Source organism: Trachymyrmex septentrionalis, unplaced genomic scaffold (assembly GCF_001594115.1).
Source record: "Trachymyrmex septentrionalis isolate Tsep2-gDNA-1 unplaced genomic scaffold, Tsep1.0 scaffold22, whole genome shotgun sequence".
Lineage (NCBI taxonomy): Eukaryota > Metazoa > Arthropoda > Insecta > Hymenoptera > Formicidae > Trachymyrmex > Trachymyrmex septentrionalis.
The window spans coordinates 797,256-815,176 of record NW_017305375.1 but is presented as its reverse complement, the minus strand read 5'-3'; the positions used below and the strand labels follow the sequence as shown (position 1 = coordinate 815,176).

General features: G+C 32.7%; 2 protein-coding genes across 2 annotated transcripts in view; one reads left to right on the top strand and one right to left on the bottom strand.

Moving 5' to 3' along the window:
- The first annotated feature begins 4,109 nt into the window (after positions 1-4,109).
- Positions 4,110-6,684, top strand: LOC108748287 (ES1 protein homolog, mitochondrial-like). Its single transcript, XM_018486336.1, is given in 5 exon segments — positions 4,110-4,399; positions 4,402-4,439; positions 5,465-5,751; positions 6,204-6,367; positions 6,431-6,684. Coding segments are annotated over 5 exon segments (747 nt in total). The 5' UTR covers positions 4,110-4,356; the 3' UTR covers positions 6,646-6,684.
- Positions 6,685-8,793: 2,109 nt separating this feature from the next.
- LOC108748258 overlaps positions 8,794-17,921 on the bottom strand; it is a 63,941-nt gene continuing 54,813 nt past the window's right edge. The window contains exon 4 of the mRNA XM_018486294.1: positions 8,794-10,136. Coding sequence (XP_018341796.1) covers positions 9,225-10,136 — 912 coding nt within the window. The 3' untranslated portion in view covers positions 8,794-9,224. The remainder of the gene's footprint in view (positions 10,137-17,921) is intronic.

The window sequence follows — 17,921 nt, the reverse complement described above, 5'->3', positions numbered from 1 at the left end:
ATAGAAATAAAAATATGAAGAAATTGTTTAGATTTTATTCTTTAATAAAGAATAAAAAATATATTAGTTTTTCTTAAAAGAAACACATTTCCTATTTTTCACAGAAATTGTTCTCTAATGTTTTGTATTTTTTTTTTTTTACTTGCCGCTCGTAAATTGCTCTTTGCAGACACTCGTCTATTCTGCCAACCTCGCTTACCGATCGAGATTCGATCTTTCTCCTTCGGGACGCAGAACGTGGCCTCGGAAAGCGAAGATAGACCTCGCCCAGAGGTGATGGCACACACCTAGTTTTGATTCACCTCATGGTATCCTGCCGGTCACGGGACTGACGGCGCGTAATTGTTCTCTTGTCTGGTTCTCGCACGGCATCCAACACCCGCCATCCCCGCGATTGCCTTCGCGCCAAGAATGCATAAACAGCCTCTTTTACCAATCCGCAATGCTGTAAGCCTCCATCCGCTTACTGTTTCTGACACTGATCCGTCATTTCAAATGAAACGTAAAAAAAAAACAAACAAATCGATAAATTGCTTCTTTCATAAATCGCTATTTAAATATACACTAAGGGATAATTATGCATAAAATCTTGCATAATGTATAAAAGAATAAACCAATCAAAGTCCTTCAATTTTTTCTTTTCTATAAAATAAAAGATTTTGATTAATTGTTTTTTTATGCGTTATGCGATACATAAGAATCTGAGCTCCCTCTGCCTTAAAGATATGCTAAAAGATATCTAAATGAACATTTTTAAAACGTATTACTTTCCGATTTTAGAAATTTAATGTCAAATTATACTCAATTTGAGTTATTTTTATAGGTCATTAATGTTAATTCCTACTCAATATGTTAATTTAACTACAAAATAATGAAATGAAATGAGAGAGAGAGAGAGAGAGAGAGAGAGAGAGAGAGAGAGAGAGAGAGAAAGACAGAGTTTAACTTAAGAAAAAATGTTGTCAAGTCAAATTTAGTTTATTATTTACTAAGTGCATACGTTAATATAAATGTTGTTTACTTGAAAATTAATCAGAAAATGGATTAATTTTATACATTTTGCACATAAAAGTTAAAAATAGCAAAATATTATTTTTAACTTAAGGGTTACCATTGGTCCTATGATATCTAACGTAGTTAAATTAAATTACCTACATTCTAAAGCTTCATCTAACTTTACATTAATAATGAGAATCCATAGGTGAATCAAATCTGTTCCTTCTTTTTTCAATAATTTAAAATTCGCAATCTCCGGATCATTACTTCCGTATTTAACATCGCATCATTCCCGTCTCTGGAGTTTTATACGCATGAAGTATGAACATGCGACCCGGCTCAGAAACCAATCAGCAACGATCCGGGAAATTGACAAACGATCTCCTTTTTTTCCCCTGTCGCTCGGTATCATTATCGGGCATTCCTGCAAATCGAAGCGTCCAATATCGTTAATGGATTATTAATGATTGGTAGAAATGTCGCGGTCGCTGGCGAATTGAGCTGCCTAGCAGCTGCTCGATTTGCAGACGCACATGTATCGGCCAGGATTCGGCATCATTCGGTCGCATAATTTCCCGCACTGGCAATCATATCGCGCGACGATAATTGGCACACGACCGACAATCGTCGTAATTTCGCGTTCCCGCTGCGCAAATTCTGACGTGTGACACGCGACGGATCGGCGCTCCTGGGAGGCACCTCATTCAATTAGCCACTCAGTTACTCGCATCACATCGCATTTACCCATCAGACTCCCGCTCGGTGAACTCTCTGACGACCCTCGCCGAATCTCCTCGTCTGCGCGCCGTGGGGGCCGCCACGAATTTGGTTTCCCCGCGAATTCGTGATTTAAACTTTTCGTGAACGACTACGCGTGGGGGTATCTACCTCGGGCGAGACTCACGTACAGAAGGCAAGGAGGATCTCACGAAGCTGTCATGCAGTAAAACGGCTTTAGTTCATGTGTCAAAACGTTGGCGGTTTTGTCTCTCCGCCACGCTTCGCCTGTGAAACTTCATTAGTTTTCCTATCCGTGTGTCTCTCTTTCAGCGCTTTATCAAGTGCTCGTTAAATCAACGGCTTGTTAAGTCAAGAAATTGCTCTCGAGAAATTGGGACTTGTCTTTTCCATTTTGCAGAAAGAAACTAAACAATTTAACACTATACATTTAGCACTAAACATAAAATATTATTGTAGATAAATTTTTTACAATACTACTTTATGCTTCAAGTTTAACTTAAAATTTCACAAGCAACTTTTCACACAAATACGGATGAATTAATTTCGTGCATTAGAAGTCGCAGTCTTTTTAATTACAACATATTTATGAAGAACGACAAACAACAGACCTTTTTCCCAGGGTCAAAGTAAATGATCGCCAACCTCGATCGACGAAGGTGGCGGAAGTCGCGCCGTGGAGCCGCAGAAGTTTCTACGAATCCGCGGCTGGTTGCAAACTTGCCGAAGGGTCGAAACCGCCGGCGCCGTGAAATTACTCGACGGGTACCTCCCACGGGGCCGAACTTGTCCGCGACAATTTCAAACTTATTTTAACATTCATATAAGCCCCGTGCCCTCGCCTCGTGTGCGAGCACCCCTGAACCAGTCGTCTACGCATCCCTTTCGCCTACGTAACCCTAGAAGCGATCCATGTACGACGTTCCTTCCTCGATGTAAAGACGTGCAAGCATAAGGGCGGCTTGGGATTTACATAAGATTATGCGTAAGCTTTCGTACGCCTTGTGGTAAGGGGATCGACGAAATGATGTCGCGCTGAAACAACGCTCCGGGGTATGCTCATCTCGCACTGATAATTATAATAAAGTGGCGTTGTATGACGCACGAGCGATGTGATAAGCGTTATTGTCGATTCCAACATAGTACAGGCAATCAGATATGATTTAAAATTTTTTTATCGATTTTGCAATGCGTTTTGATTTCAAATCTTGTGCAGAAAGTTACGGGATATTCGCAGTATCATTATATGTATGAGAAAAAAATTTGATTCAGAATAATTATCTTAATTTTTGCAATCTTATTATTATTTTGTTTATTACGTGTTTTACATTTTATTTGATTATTTTTTTATTTACGATTTTATCATAAAATATATTTTTTACAATCACATGTTTACGTATAAGTTCTCCTGAACTAATACTGATAAATGCTATGCAATATGCGCATGTAAAAGTTTATAAAATTAAATTAATTCGGAGATAGTTACAAATTATTAATTTATATAGATAAAACGTGTAAATAATAAATAATTCTTCTTCTATGCATGATATAAAAATCACTTTGTATACGCTAATAGAAATCGATTTTTGTTAGATATACAAACTACTTTATATTTCAATGAGAGCCAACGAGATTTATTATCACGCATAGCCATTCTTTGCCTCGTGGCGTTGTTAAATCTTACTACCTATCCCGTGATGCGTTTTATATTCATAGTCTGCGCGAAAATTGCTCCTAGAGCATAAAGATTATACGAGCCATAAAGTAAATTCAGCCTACCCTGCCGATATTTATTTAAGCGTGGGAGATATGCTATGAATTCTTTCTTAATTTTTCTTTGCCCTTGTTTTTAATTTTATTTTAAGTTATTGTAGTTTATGTTATTGTTCTTTTTTCTTATTGTAAAAACTTAAATAAATTTAGTTGAGACAAACCGACAGTAGTTAATGCAACATTACATCGTATCGGCCGAGTGAGAGATTTCCTCCGCTAGATGTTGATGGCACAGACTGGAATTCCGAATAAGCCTGCACTCTCATGAAAATAGCTAGAACTACACGTTCACCGCAAAACACGGTTAATAAAGAAGATTTCATGGTGGAAGAAATTCAGGAGTGCTTGTTCTCGAGATAATTTTCGTACCATTTTGGGTAGATAAAAAAAAAAGCGGAATTAATTATATTAAATTCATTATATTATATATTGTAAGCAAATATAATTAGAAATAAAATAAAAATAAAAAAAATAAAAATAAGTAAAATAATGACATAACGCCTTAATTCATAATAACGGCAACATAACTGTATATGGTGTCATGTTTTTATTGATTATTAGAAATGTATGCGCAAAAACACACTTTATTTCCTTTCACCATAAAAATTCCTTTCTGTGGAAAAACTGTTGGAAACAAATTACAATCGCAATCTCGAACAGCAACAGACATTTTTAGAAAAATTATTTATTGAAATTGCATATACTTTGTACTCCAATGTGAAAAAACACGTTATACGTTAATATTTAATTTATAAAATAAAAAATTTTTATTTTCTTCTTTTGTATAGACAAAAATGTTGCGACTACAAATGGTGTCTCTCTTTCGACGAGATACATCCGTTTTTATATATGCCTTTTGCAATAACCTTCATACGTCACAAATTTCAGGACAAAGTAAACATAAAAACTGTGAACCTATGTCCGTAGCCGTGGTACGTATTATACAATAATAATCTGATTTCTTTATCTCCTTTACATAGAGTAAAATAAAAATATTTGCTCAAAGTTATGGATGTAATTTATGCAAAAATATTCGCTACATTATTATTATTGTATATAAATCATGTACAATTTTTCTATTTAAATATCTTGCATTTTAATACTTATTGAATTAGCATTATTGTTTAAAGCATTTTGTGCGATATTCTGTTAATCTTTATTTTATATATATGTTCGTTTTTGTGAAAGCTATCTACAAGACACAAATCACACTTTTGCTGCAAACTGATTTCAAATATGCATAAAGTTATTTCATTTTATAAAATTATTTAACATTAGGGAGTAAAATATTCGGTATTAGGTAATAATTGTTGTAATTCTCGTTTAATACCCAATTTAAGCGAGTTTAAAATATAGTTGCTCACTTGGGATTTATAACTATGTCAGGACTATTAAAAACTTTTTCCTTGTATGATTCTGCATATGAATTAAAAGTGATGTCGATATTCTATACTTTCGCGGCATGACGCAACGCAACGTTTCATCGGTGCTTACTGCGGAAAACGGTTAAATTTTTTTCTGTTAAAAAAATTACTGCAAGAAAATGTATCTGTCGTTAATCCCGAGCTATTAAATCTTTATAATGATAATACATCTTTATAACGCGAATGTAAGAAATGTGTTTATGATGTATTTTTTAGCAGCGCTCGTTGTCTACATGTGCGGAAAAAGATATCATATATTTCTATGAATTTATAACGTCTGATTTTTTATATATATATGTACACATTTAATTACAATACAGTTAAATAGTTTTCAGCGCTCGTAATTTTTAGTTAGCTTTTTATGTTTAAAATTTTCCAGAACAATCATATTTTCTTGTTATGATTAATATTATTTTAAATATAATAAACGCGTGCGCGCGTTTTTTTTTAATTTTTTAACAAATTTTTTAAACATAGTGTGATTAGATCTTCAATAATTAATAATTTTTGACAATACATTTTGCTCTTTCAAGATATTATGCGGATGTGGTAGACTTGACGGCACCGAAATTTCAGAAGCTATTTCAACAGCTATACATTTAAGGCATAAAAAGATGAAGCCATTATTTTATGCTCCGGACATTGAACTTCGTGGTGTAGTCAATCATCTTACCAAAGAGCCGGATACTAAAAGTAGTAGAAATGCTCTCGTTGAAGGTGCCAGATTAGCAAGAGCGTGCATAAAACCTCTATGCGAGTGCGAAGCTTGTAAACATGGTGCCCTTATTATACCTGGAGGATTTGGCGCTGCACGCACTTTGTATGTGTTTGATATGATGATGTGGAAATAGAAAGTAAAATAGAAAAAAGTAAAATAAGATTAAGTTAATAAAAATAATATAAAATGAAAAGATATTCTTGTACCTTAATCTTAATGGAATAGTGAATGTGCGTAGATGTTATAGATTTCGAAGGCATAAATTTCGACATTAAGATATATTGAAAAAAATTTTTACGAAAAAGTACAGAGAAACTAGAAAGATTGAGACATGATTTTAGAAATTCTTAATTTTTCGTAGATATTCATAATGGGACGTAGAGTGGCGTTGTTTGAGGGTGAAGGATTTCTTGGTTTTTCAAACAAATAGTGCCATTCTACGCAGATTTTCGTAAAAAATTTTTTGTTGGGGATACTATAATAATTTCTAATTAAAGTAAATTTCTAATTATCTTTAAGATAATCTCTAAGATAAGCTTTTTTTTTTTATAAAGGAGCAATTTTGCCGAAAAAGGTACCGATTGTACTGTTCTACCCGAATTGGCGAAGCTCATCGAAGAATTTTATTGCGACAAGAAACCGATCGGTACTATGTGCATAGCTAGTGCACTTGTTGCTAAAGTGTTGACGGGTGTGAAAGTTACACTAGGCAAGGAATGTAAGTCAGTTCGTTTTATCATTAATATCCTGTGTTTTGTAATATTTATGAATTATTTCTTAGCACCTAAAAAAGACTGGCCATATGCTGATGCTATCAAGAAAGTTAAGGCTATGGGTGCTAAAATAGAAATGAAAGATGTTAAAGGAGTAACGTCTGACAAAAATTATGGCGTTTTCAGTACACCAGCTTGGTTATATGAACCAGCTACTTATTCAGATGTTTATGATGGTATTGGTAAACTTGTCACAATGGTAAAAAAATGCGCCAATAAATAATTCATATGCAAATGTTTCTAGAAATCACATATATGTCTATACCATACAAATTATTAAACTTTAATAATTTATATTGTTTTATTTGTATACTATTTTATATTTATGTACGTATTTTATATTTATGTATAAGAGCAAAAATTTTTATTACATTAACTGTATATTATTTTTGTAATACAAATATGTTTGTTCCATGCAAGTTGTTTGCAAAAATATTAAAATTATTGTACAGCATAAATACGCTTTTTCGTTAGGAATGTGCAATTTCCGGATCAATTCATTAAAAATAAACTCAAAACAAGGCTCTTTATTTAAAAAAAGCAGCGTTTCTTTTTTTACAAAGAAATTAGTTTAAAATAAACTTCTTTTAGAAGAATATTTTAATTAAAAGATTTTTTGCAAAATAGATTGATTTAAAATCGCTAGTTTGGAAAGATTGAGTTTTTGGAAGTCAAAACAGTCCTACTTTTTGTCGAATTAATTTTTTGTAGGATTATGGGATAGGAACGTTATTTTTGAAAGAAATATATTTTATTTTATTTGTTTATCTTCTTTTAAAATAAAATAAATGGGGCGCGCACATTTTGAATGTTAAAGTAGGTCAATAAGTCTAATAATACAGTTAAAATAATCAACAACAAGTGAAACAACAATAAATTGAGATTTGCGGCGAAAATTTTTCATCAATTTAGAATTGTCTTTTTGTTTTTCTTTTGTTAGATAACAAGTTAGATGGCAGTCTTCGTCGTGAATTCATCTAGGGTGAAAGTCGTTTTGAAATTCTACGGAAATTCTGACACGACCTCTCCACTCCAATATTCTTTATTTCATAATCATTGCAATCGGCAAGAAATGCGTTTAAAGATTTTCTTATCAAATAACAGTTTTATCATAAATTTTGAATCTAAATAGTATGGAGAAAAATAATTAACGTATTTTTATAATCAATAATGAATACAAAATGAGCAGTCTTTATTAGTTTACTGAATTTATGTATATGTGAATTTTCACATATTTAAAATATAGCCAATTTAATAATTTTTCTGATGCACGCAAAGCCACGCGTATTTTGTGTAATATTTCACATAAAAATGCGATGGCAACCCGTTTCCGTTTTAGCTAAAACATTAAAATATAGAAGAGCACATTAAAATAATTTATTTCTAATAATACCGAAGTTTTTTGTAAGTCTATTCAATGCTGTCAAAATTTTGTTGCGTGTATTTTCGCAGGTCTATGTCTAGTCGTTTCTTATTTTTACATTTTTAACATCCAGATTGAAAACTATAGTTTTTTACAGATCTATTTTTTGTTTCTTATTTTTACACTTTTAACATCTAGAATATAAACTATGGTACGTTTTAAAGAAAGAAGAGCAACGAATGTAAATGTAAAAATTGTATCTAAGAAAAACAGATCTCATGCATATTCTAAAGTATATCCTATATGCTTACGCGTTTTGCATGGTTATAGGATAACGAGGCTGCGCGCACGATGGTTTTAGTTCGAACGTAAGTGTCGTTGGTAAGAGTTACCGATTCCGGAATCGACTTACTCGAGCGTAACGTTCACGTACGAGCAAGTGAATTCAATCAACGTAAAAGGTCTCTGTGAATAATCGTTACTAGTTAGCTTTGCAAGCGCCTTGCCGAAACGGGACAGTTTCTCCAGAAGGTGTTTTATGACCGGCGGAACATATATAGCACCACATGGAATTTCTTAATCGACGCACTATAGACCCGAAAAATCTTATATTTAGGATCCTTTAAACTCATGCGGTTACTAGCTTAGGAAATAATTTAAACGTTAAGACCACGTGCGTTTTAGATCTAACGATTAGTCAATAAACAGGAACGGCAGTGCCTTATATTCTTAATGCTATTATCTTAAGATCTATTAATTAATTCAAATTTTCGCATCGCTCAGGAAATGATATAGAAGTTTTGTACAGTATTAAATTTACTTTTCGGAGTTGACAAAATCTGTCCAAAATCTGTAACACAGTTACTGATACTGAATCTGTAAGATTCATTTAATATATGTTGATTAAAAGCATTAATTAATTTCAAGAAACTAATAAAAATGATGATAAATTGTACATGAAAAAAAAATTAATACTATATTTATTTTGATAATAATAATAAATTTGCAGATGTAATATAAAGAATATAATTGAGTAGGTCCAACAGATTCACGTCAGCTCCGGAAGATTAAAACAATAAACAGACGTTTTCGCTTATCCCTGTATCGATACAGAGTGTCGTCGGAATTCCAATAATAGGAATTGTATATACCGTCTAACCGGCAACGTGTCGCGCGTTAATTTCAAAATACGATTCTCCAGTCGCCAGCCTTTCGGTTTGATCGAAACGTTCGTATGCGCGCACAATATCGTCCGCACGTGAACAAAGATGCGAACTTTCTATGTTCCTGTTGCACGTTTCAGTACATTCTCCTCCAATAATAAAAAAAATGACGCTTTTCAGACTTTGGTTCTGATCTCGAGGCCAAATTCCGCGTTTGGGAGAAATCCCGAGGTTTGCGTCCACATTAACATACACTTTAGCGATATTTATTTACGCTCAGCTGAGAGCGAGTAGCGGTTCGATAGACATGCGAGATCTTCTGGCTTTGTCCTCCTCGTACTGTTTCATCTTCATAAGCTTCACCTTGCCCTTGCTCTGCTTTTTCCTCGGTATTTCCGTGGATACTTCTTCCTCGTTAGATCGCTCCTCTTCTTCCAACATCCTGAGAGTCTCGATGATATTCCTCGGTTCCGTGACACGTCCAGTAGAACTGCCGTTCTTGTTAGCGTATACTACGGAAAGATGTGAGAAACTGGACTTTGGCGGTGCCGTAATGTCAGCAAAATCACGGAAGTTTGCGAAGAAGTCACCACCCCGAATTGGCTGCGGTTTTGGGTTTCTATAATACTGCGCACGGCCACGATTATGATAGTACGGATTGTAAAGACTCTCGTCTATCGCGTACTCGTCGTTCTCTTTATCCTCCGGATAATAAGTACCACCGCGGATCACGCCGAAGTTACCTGACCCCAGTATAGAGTGTTGATCCTTAGCCGCGGCGGTCTGATAATTACGATCGCGTTGGAAATAGCCTAGGAATCTGTTAGGACGATATCGCTGCTGCTGTTCCGCAAATGAAAGTCTGTGATTTCCAAAGAGTTCCGCAAAGGTCGGGAAGAAATTTTGACTTTCGGTTTCTAAACCTCTGCCCGCATCGGCAAGCTGTGTAATGCCAGTATGATCCGTGTTCTTTGCTTCTTGATCTTTAGACGTTTCAGGATTCTCAACTTCGGATGATTTCTCGTTACTCTTGTCGGTAGTATCGGTTAACGTCTCGTTTTGATTAGGCTTTTGTGAGCTTTCCTCTGTGCGATCTGGCGGCGAAGTCGTTCCGGATTCATCCGGCTCCATATACATGTCAGAATCGTCATATTCTTCGCCTACTTCTGACGCCGAAGCCACGGAGTCCTAAAATACAGAAAAAAGTTCCCCCTCAATTATACAGAAAATTAATGTCGTCTTTCAAACAATAAACATCAATACGATCGGGAGAAAGTCCACACACATGCAATCAACGCACAAACAGAAAAATATTTTACAAGTCACTTAAACGTACTCTCCTAAATTCAACAGCTTGTCATTCATGAACTTTCCTGGCGCTTTCAAATGTCTTGTTACGTATATCGAAAATCCGTGTAATGACCGAAACAGTCGGTCAACTTTAACATCAGGAAATTGATTTTAAATCAAGCGTCACGAATTACCTACTACTATCAATAGCCGTTCTTGATACGAACATGACAGAAGAATATTAAATTTTCTGTTATGTAATTTTTAGTATTTTAATATTGTTTCAAAGTAGTGTTTTTACTGTTAAATGAGAGTTTTTAATTCAATTACGTAATAATGGTGAATTATGCAGAAATTAAACAAAGAAAGAGAGATTCTAAATTAAAATTTGCTTTCTTTGTCACTCTCATACAGCGTTGAATACAGCATTTTTCTATGGCGTTTTCCAATCTGCATTTTTCTAATTCGAGAAAATGTTCTCGAGAAAAAAATAGAATAAATACACGGAAAGAACGGTTTTAGTAAAATAAAATCTAAAAATTTAGCTAAATACAGATCTGAAAATAATTTTGTTAAAATAATTATGTAGGATGCTCAAGCTGATTACTAGAATATTAGTTAATATTCTAGTATAATATATAAAGAATAAAGTTTCTTGCTCATTATATTTGAATTTCCTATATAATTATTTTGATGGTTCAACAAAATTATTTTCAGATCAGCATTCTATCAAACGTTTAGACGTTGTGAAAAGTTGTTCATTTTGTGTATAACCATTACATAAACCGGAACTATCACTTTCTATAACATTCTCGGAATTATTTCGTAGCATCTATAATGCTGTGGAGGCTGTAGTGATTAGAGATTATTCAAGCTTGACAGGAAAGGTTTCAATGAATGCGAGGTTCCCTTTCGCGGAGTGCATCAGCCGAGCGTGCAGGCCAAAGAGAGACGGCCTGTGTGTTTAAGCAGTCCATCGTGTCCTCGCCTTGACATTTAAGGCATCTTCGTGCCAGCGATCGCCTGTGCAAGACCAGTTACCATAAGTACGTCATGATTCGTGCGTTAGTATAGTGTCTACATATACCGTTCCACAATAGTGCGTTTCGATTATGTACGGTGCACGCGTATGCTTATGCGTCGCGATCGATGGTAACGCGAACAAAACGCATAGACGGTCATTGAAATCAGTTGCAACACGTCGGCGACACGCCTAGCATTGTTATGTATATGTCAGGTCAGCACTCCGACATAACTGTATCTACCTTCTAGATATTATAATACCTCGCTGTCATATTAGAGTTATCTTTATAAACGCAATATCGCGAATAAATGTATCTTATATCTTAAGATTTCCTTTTTGTACGCGTTAACTCAAAATTAACTCAAAATTTGTTAAAATGCTGGTAAAATTTTTAACAATGACAAGTAATTGTTTTTAGGTAACGAATATTGATTGATGTTAAATTTTTTGAATTATTCATAATTTAAACGTTAAACTATTACATATTTACAATAAAAAATAAGATAGTAAATTCGAAATAACGTATTCAATTTGGTATATAATTTGATGAGAGTCCATTACTGATCCAATCTAGAGGAGAAATTGATAATGTTAAAACACCCTTCTTACGTATCTCAGCAAGACATTCCTGATTTATATATTTATTAAAGAATTAGTTATTTTATAATTATTAAAGATGAAGCGTCAAAATGTTTAATTGTTTTTGAATAATGTTTAATAAAGAATTTATATGTACACAAAGCAGGTGCTGGCTCTTATAGGTATTTACATTTTTTTTTAATTTTCTTTGTATTATGCGCATAAGCGTTCCATAATATTGCTTAAATAAGTATAACAAACACGTAAGGTTTTGCAAGCGATTATAAATCAATGGTTTGCGAAAAATGTTTTGACAGAAAAGGATCGTATAATAGCCTATGACCACTCTGAATGTTACATGAACTTGTAGACAATAAATTTAACATACACCGGCGAATGCAGGTATGATGGATGCCTCATCGTGGTTTGCAATGAGAAATGAGCGATAGACCTGGTAAACGAGGTACTATGCATGCAGTTTTGATCGTATCAGGAACGAAATAAATATGTTGTCGCAGTTAATCATCCTGATAAAATTATAAACCTTCTTCAACTAATATAATTAGGTGGCACTATCGTCTTTGTAGCAAGACAAATTGAAAGACTACCTTTGCGACATCATACATTATGTGAAATTATATAAATTTTTCATATTGTGCGAAACGATTAAATTAAATTTAATTAAATTTTTCAATTTAAATGTGTTCATTAATCTCCATTGGCATAATGCAATAATAATTTAATATCCATATTATTAGTAATAATAAATTAATGATAGCAATAATGTGTAATCATTAATTTTAATTAAAAAATAAATTACTTGTAATAGTAATTTATTTTCAATAAAATCTTTGAAAACTATGTGGCATGATTTAGTGTAAAATAATATGAATAAAAATTTGAAAAATATATAAAATAATATAAAATAAATCCGTAAAATAAAAAACTAGAAATCTTCATACACTTAATTAGATTTATTATCTCGTCGAGCCTATTTCAAATTCAAATTGTGTAATTGTTTAAAATAATAAATACACACCAAAATTGATCATCATAGAGATAGGAAATATAAAAATAATTTTGTACATCATCACATGAAATAATTCAAAAAATTAAATGATGAGAAAATGAATTATAATTATACGATCAGAAAACACGATTTAATTTATCATTTAGTTAACCATTAGAATGATTTGCAAGATTAACGTTATAATAAAAATATTATCAATTTTTTCTTTCGATATAGATCTGAATGTTTCACGATACGCATATTTATTAATTCTTTGAAAAATGCAAATTATTATTTCTGAAAAAATATAACACAAATATAAGCGTAATTGCATTTTAATAAAATGGATAAAAAAACTATATGCAAATGTAGTCGTTGATATATCGTGTATTCATGTTGCATTATTAGATAATAGTGTTTAAATAAAAAATTTTAAGTCCTTCAACCTCGAAACAAACATATCGGACATGCTCGATTAGCGATAATAAGAAAGTTATAAAACAAAAAGACATATTAAAATTATTGAACATGATTATAGAATGTAATTAGTTTCGCTATTTGCACACTTGACATATACGCTGGGCAAAATGATTATAAACTTAGAAATTAAAGTGTTACTGATAAAATAGCACGCGTTTGATCAGTAAGTTCTTATAGCTGGTTGCTTAGTCACATAAACGTATTATCTCTTTCGTCATTTTATCCCAACATTTTAATGTGTAATGTTCATACGGGATTTGAAGCAGCACGAGAGGTTTAATATTCTCTACAACGATCGAGATAGATTAAGAAGAAAAAAAGAGAGAGGAAAGAAAGGACGCTATTATTACGCGATTACAGGACGCAAATTAGTCTTGCAATGCGTTCTTATATTATATAGGCAAAATGCACGCGCGTGATACACCTGCAAATTATTGTATTATCTTGTCGATGTGCATGCGCTATCCAATTAGCAGGATAGCGTCTCTACTCTCGGTTGGTATGAATTATATATGAATTAGGGACAATCAGTACACGCAGCCGCGGGCTATACAATGGATGATCCGTAATTCTTAATGCAGCGCGAGTCATTGTACTATGAAGAAACTTGAGCTTCATTATCAAAGCACATACATAAGTTGTGATACGCGAAAGTGTGATATTGCAATCCTGGAGCAAAATCAATGCAATGTATGTAATAAAATACAAGCTAATAATTTATAATGCCTCTTTTAATTCTCAATTAAAATCCATCACTTTTCTTTCTTGTTTAAAAGATTAACAAAATATAGAAATAAATAAGATTACTAAAAAATTAATATACTACAAAATTGTACTTAAAATATTAAAAACTTTTTAGTCATTTTTTTACTATTAATTACCATTAACTTTTTTTGTTTCAATTTTATATATATATAAATATTTTTATGTTTAAGTCTATTAATTTTAAGAAATAATTATGAGATACGAGGAATAATAAATAAGAGAGAAACAAGAAAGAAAAGTCATCTAATTTATCTAACAATGGTATCATCGCTCAGTATAAATCGATCAAAGGTTGGCGTTAATAATCGTACAGATAATTAGCTTATAAATTAATATAAAAGGAGAACACGAATAAATATTTTATTTAAATAAAATTCTATCTGAATGTATCTCTAATCCGTGTAAAATATTCATGTAACTACACAATGTTCAATTAATCTAACATAGAAGATATCTCATAAATACTGTATAATATTTTAATTTTACAATAATTAAAATGGAAAATTCTATAAAAGTATAAAAGTCATTATTTTTGAACTATCGAAATTGACAAAGAAAAGTTATTACACATGGTTACAATTAGATATAAAAATTAGTTTTTTAATCATTTTAATAATTTTTATATACAGATGAATTCGATTTTAATTATTTAAAGTACATTTTAGATCATTTATTAAGAAACTATTTTTACAAAATACTTTTTAATTGTTGTCACTTCGATTACAATCTCGAATAAATCACATAAAATATCTTTCATAAATAATTTCAATATATTTACGAACTATCAATGGTGAAAGTTAATAATCGCCTCTGGTCAATGATTGCTGATCGGTTGTAGTGATTGCATCTTACTTTTGATACTCGTGATTATATTTTGACGGATAAAGTTATGATTACACGGAGAGGATCGTGTCTCTCACTATCTATTGCCTTAAGTCTTACTGTGTAAATGATAATACGATAAGCGCACAGTAGGCCGTTACGCCAAGGCCAAGGCCAACCGCCGCATAAACAAAGAACGCCAAGCGCCCTACGCTGTACATTCCGACCAAATGTAATGTTACAGAAGAAATGTACATAGGAATATTCTATTCTTTGCTTTCTAAATTTAATAAATAAATTTTTGTCGTATATTAACCTAAATCTGGACGAAGTAAGCAAATACGACATACACGGATGTACAACTCATTTTGATAAGTATGCAGCGAATGATTAGCACGCAATATAACATGCCAGTTAAAAAAATACGTTATTAATGTCTATTTTAGAAAATTTACAATTAAACTGTAGATGATTTATTTTGTATGTATTGTTTCTGACCTGTATGTCAGAATTTAGGATATAATTTTATTTCTGATTTTTGTGCCGTGTAAAGCCTACACTTTACACAGTTTATAATTTTTGTTAGATGTTTTAAAGTAAAATGTAATGTATTTTTATTTATAATTTATGTTGTATATTTCATGTATGTAGAGTTTAATACGTATTTTACATATAAGTATAATATATTTTAATTTTTTAAATTTATTTCGTTTTATTGCAGTACACAAAATTTTAAGTAAAATTTGATTTTATATATTTTAATTATATTATTAAATTATAAATTCTTTAAAGTGTGCTAACACAAAAAAATATTTAAAGATTCAAACACACGCGTAATATATGAAATATATATTAATCCTTAGTACATACCTTAGTTTTGGCGCTCTTACTACATACGTTGAGTCTTTCGTGTTTTGGATTAATTTTCATCATTTTTACAAGTGTATATAAAATATATAAAAGTATATAAAAATTATTAAGCAATTTTTACGTATATTTTGACATCTTTAGCAAGTATTTGTAAAGTTGTATATTTATAACAAATTGCATATAAATTGTTATAATTAAATGTAGTTAACAAAATGAGAAAAATGCATTTTCTCATATAAAAATGTAAAATTCTAAAACAAAAATGTATAAAGAAAAAATATGTTTCAATATCTTAAAGTTGACCAAATTAGAAAAGAAAAAAATAGTTCAAATGTCAACTTTATATTAATAAGTTATTTAATTCATTCTTTTAATGAAAACATTTTAATTAAGAGAAATCATCGTTATATATATTTAGTTGCATTTGAAAAGTAAAACGCGTATTATGTGAGAAATCATTTATTTAATAGGTCTATTTGACTGTACATTTCACTGTGACTGAACTAGTGTACATTTTTATAGTTTAAAGTGAGAGATAGGTATACGTTTGATATTTGTCGAAAGTGAGGAAGAGAGTTCTAATGTAGTCTAATGCAAGGAACAAATCAAATATAAAAGTAAAAAACAGAATAATGTATTCGTACATACGTTAAATAATTTGATGGTGATAACGTATGTACATATAATATGGCGGCACGGCCGGCGTGCGACGCAGCACTCGCCGCTCGGCGCTCATTGTTTACATCAGCGCGGCCTTGGCCTTGGAGCGTAACGGCCTTTTGTACGTACACATTCGTCTTATCATTCGAGCGACGTGATTCGAGTTGGAAGGTGGTGGCGAGGCGTGTTCCGTATGTCGTAACATAATTTTCCTACGAGGCGCGATCGAGAAGAGTATACGATCAAGGGAAAACGCAATCATTCTAAATAATTAATAGCCGGATCGCACGATTACTCAATTCTGTCCATAAATATGTTACGCGATAAAAAGCGACATAGTGACCTGTGGCCAAGCATTAATCAATCATTCTTTTTTTCTTACGATAAAGTAATAAGTTGGCTACACTGCGTCGTCTCTTAGGTTCGAAAACTTGAGTGTCCTTAGTGCGTCATTCTATCTTTATCGTAAAACAAGGATAAAATAACACACTCGGGTGAAGTCTCTGAACGCAGTCTAATTCCTGTGCGTAGTGCGTAGCTATATTCAGTAAGCAGGAGCGATCACTGCCGACGAATGATGGATTTGCAAGTGTATTGAAGTTATTCGAGGTATTCGACTATACCGAGGCTATTAATTCTTATGAAGGCAGATATTTCGTACGATATTATTTGCCCGAGATCGAAACGGTAGGAAATGACGACTGATAGCAATTCCCGTATCGCATTTGAGATGTTTGTATTGATTTTGGAATGAATTACTTTACTCGTATGTACTCATTGTTTACATCAGCGCGGCCTTGGCCTTGGAGCGTAACGGCCTTTTGTACGTACACATTCGTCTTATCATTCGAGCGACGTGATTCGAGTTGGAAGGTGGTGGCGAGGCGTGTTCTGTATGTCGTAACATAATTTTCCTACGAGGCGCGATCGAGAAGAGTATACGATCAAGGGAAAACGCAATCATTCTAAATAATTAATAGCCGGATCGCACGATTACTCAATTCTGTCCATAAATATGTTACGCGATAAAAAGCGACATAGTGACCTGTGGCCAAGCATTAATCAATCATTCTTTTTTTCTTACGATAAAGTAATAAGTTGGCTACACTGCGTCGTCTCTTAGGTTCGAAAACTTGAGTGTCCTTAGTGCGTCATTCTATCTTTATCGTAAAACAAGGATAAAATAACACACTCGGGTGAAGTCTCTGAACGCAGTCTAATTCCTGTGCGTAGTGCGTAGCTATATTCAGTAAGCAGGAGCGATCACTGCCGACGAATGATGGATTTGCAAGTGTATTGAAGTTATTCGAGGTATTCGACTATACCGAGGCTATTAATTCTTATGAAGGCAGATATTTCGTACGATATTATTTGCCCGAGATCGAAACGGTAGGAAATGACGACTGATAGCAATTCCCGTATCGCATTTGAGATGTTTGTATTGATTTTGGAATGAATTACTTTACTCGATATG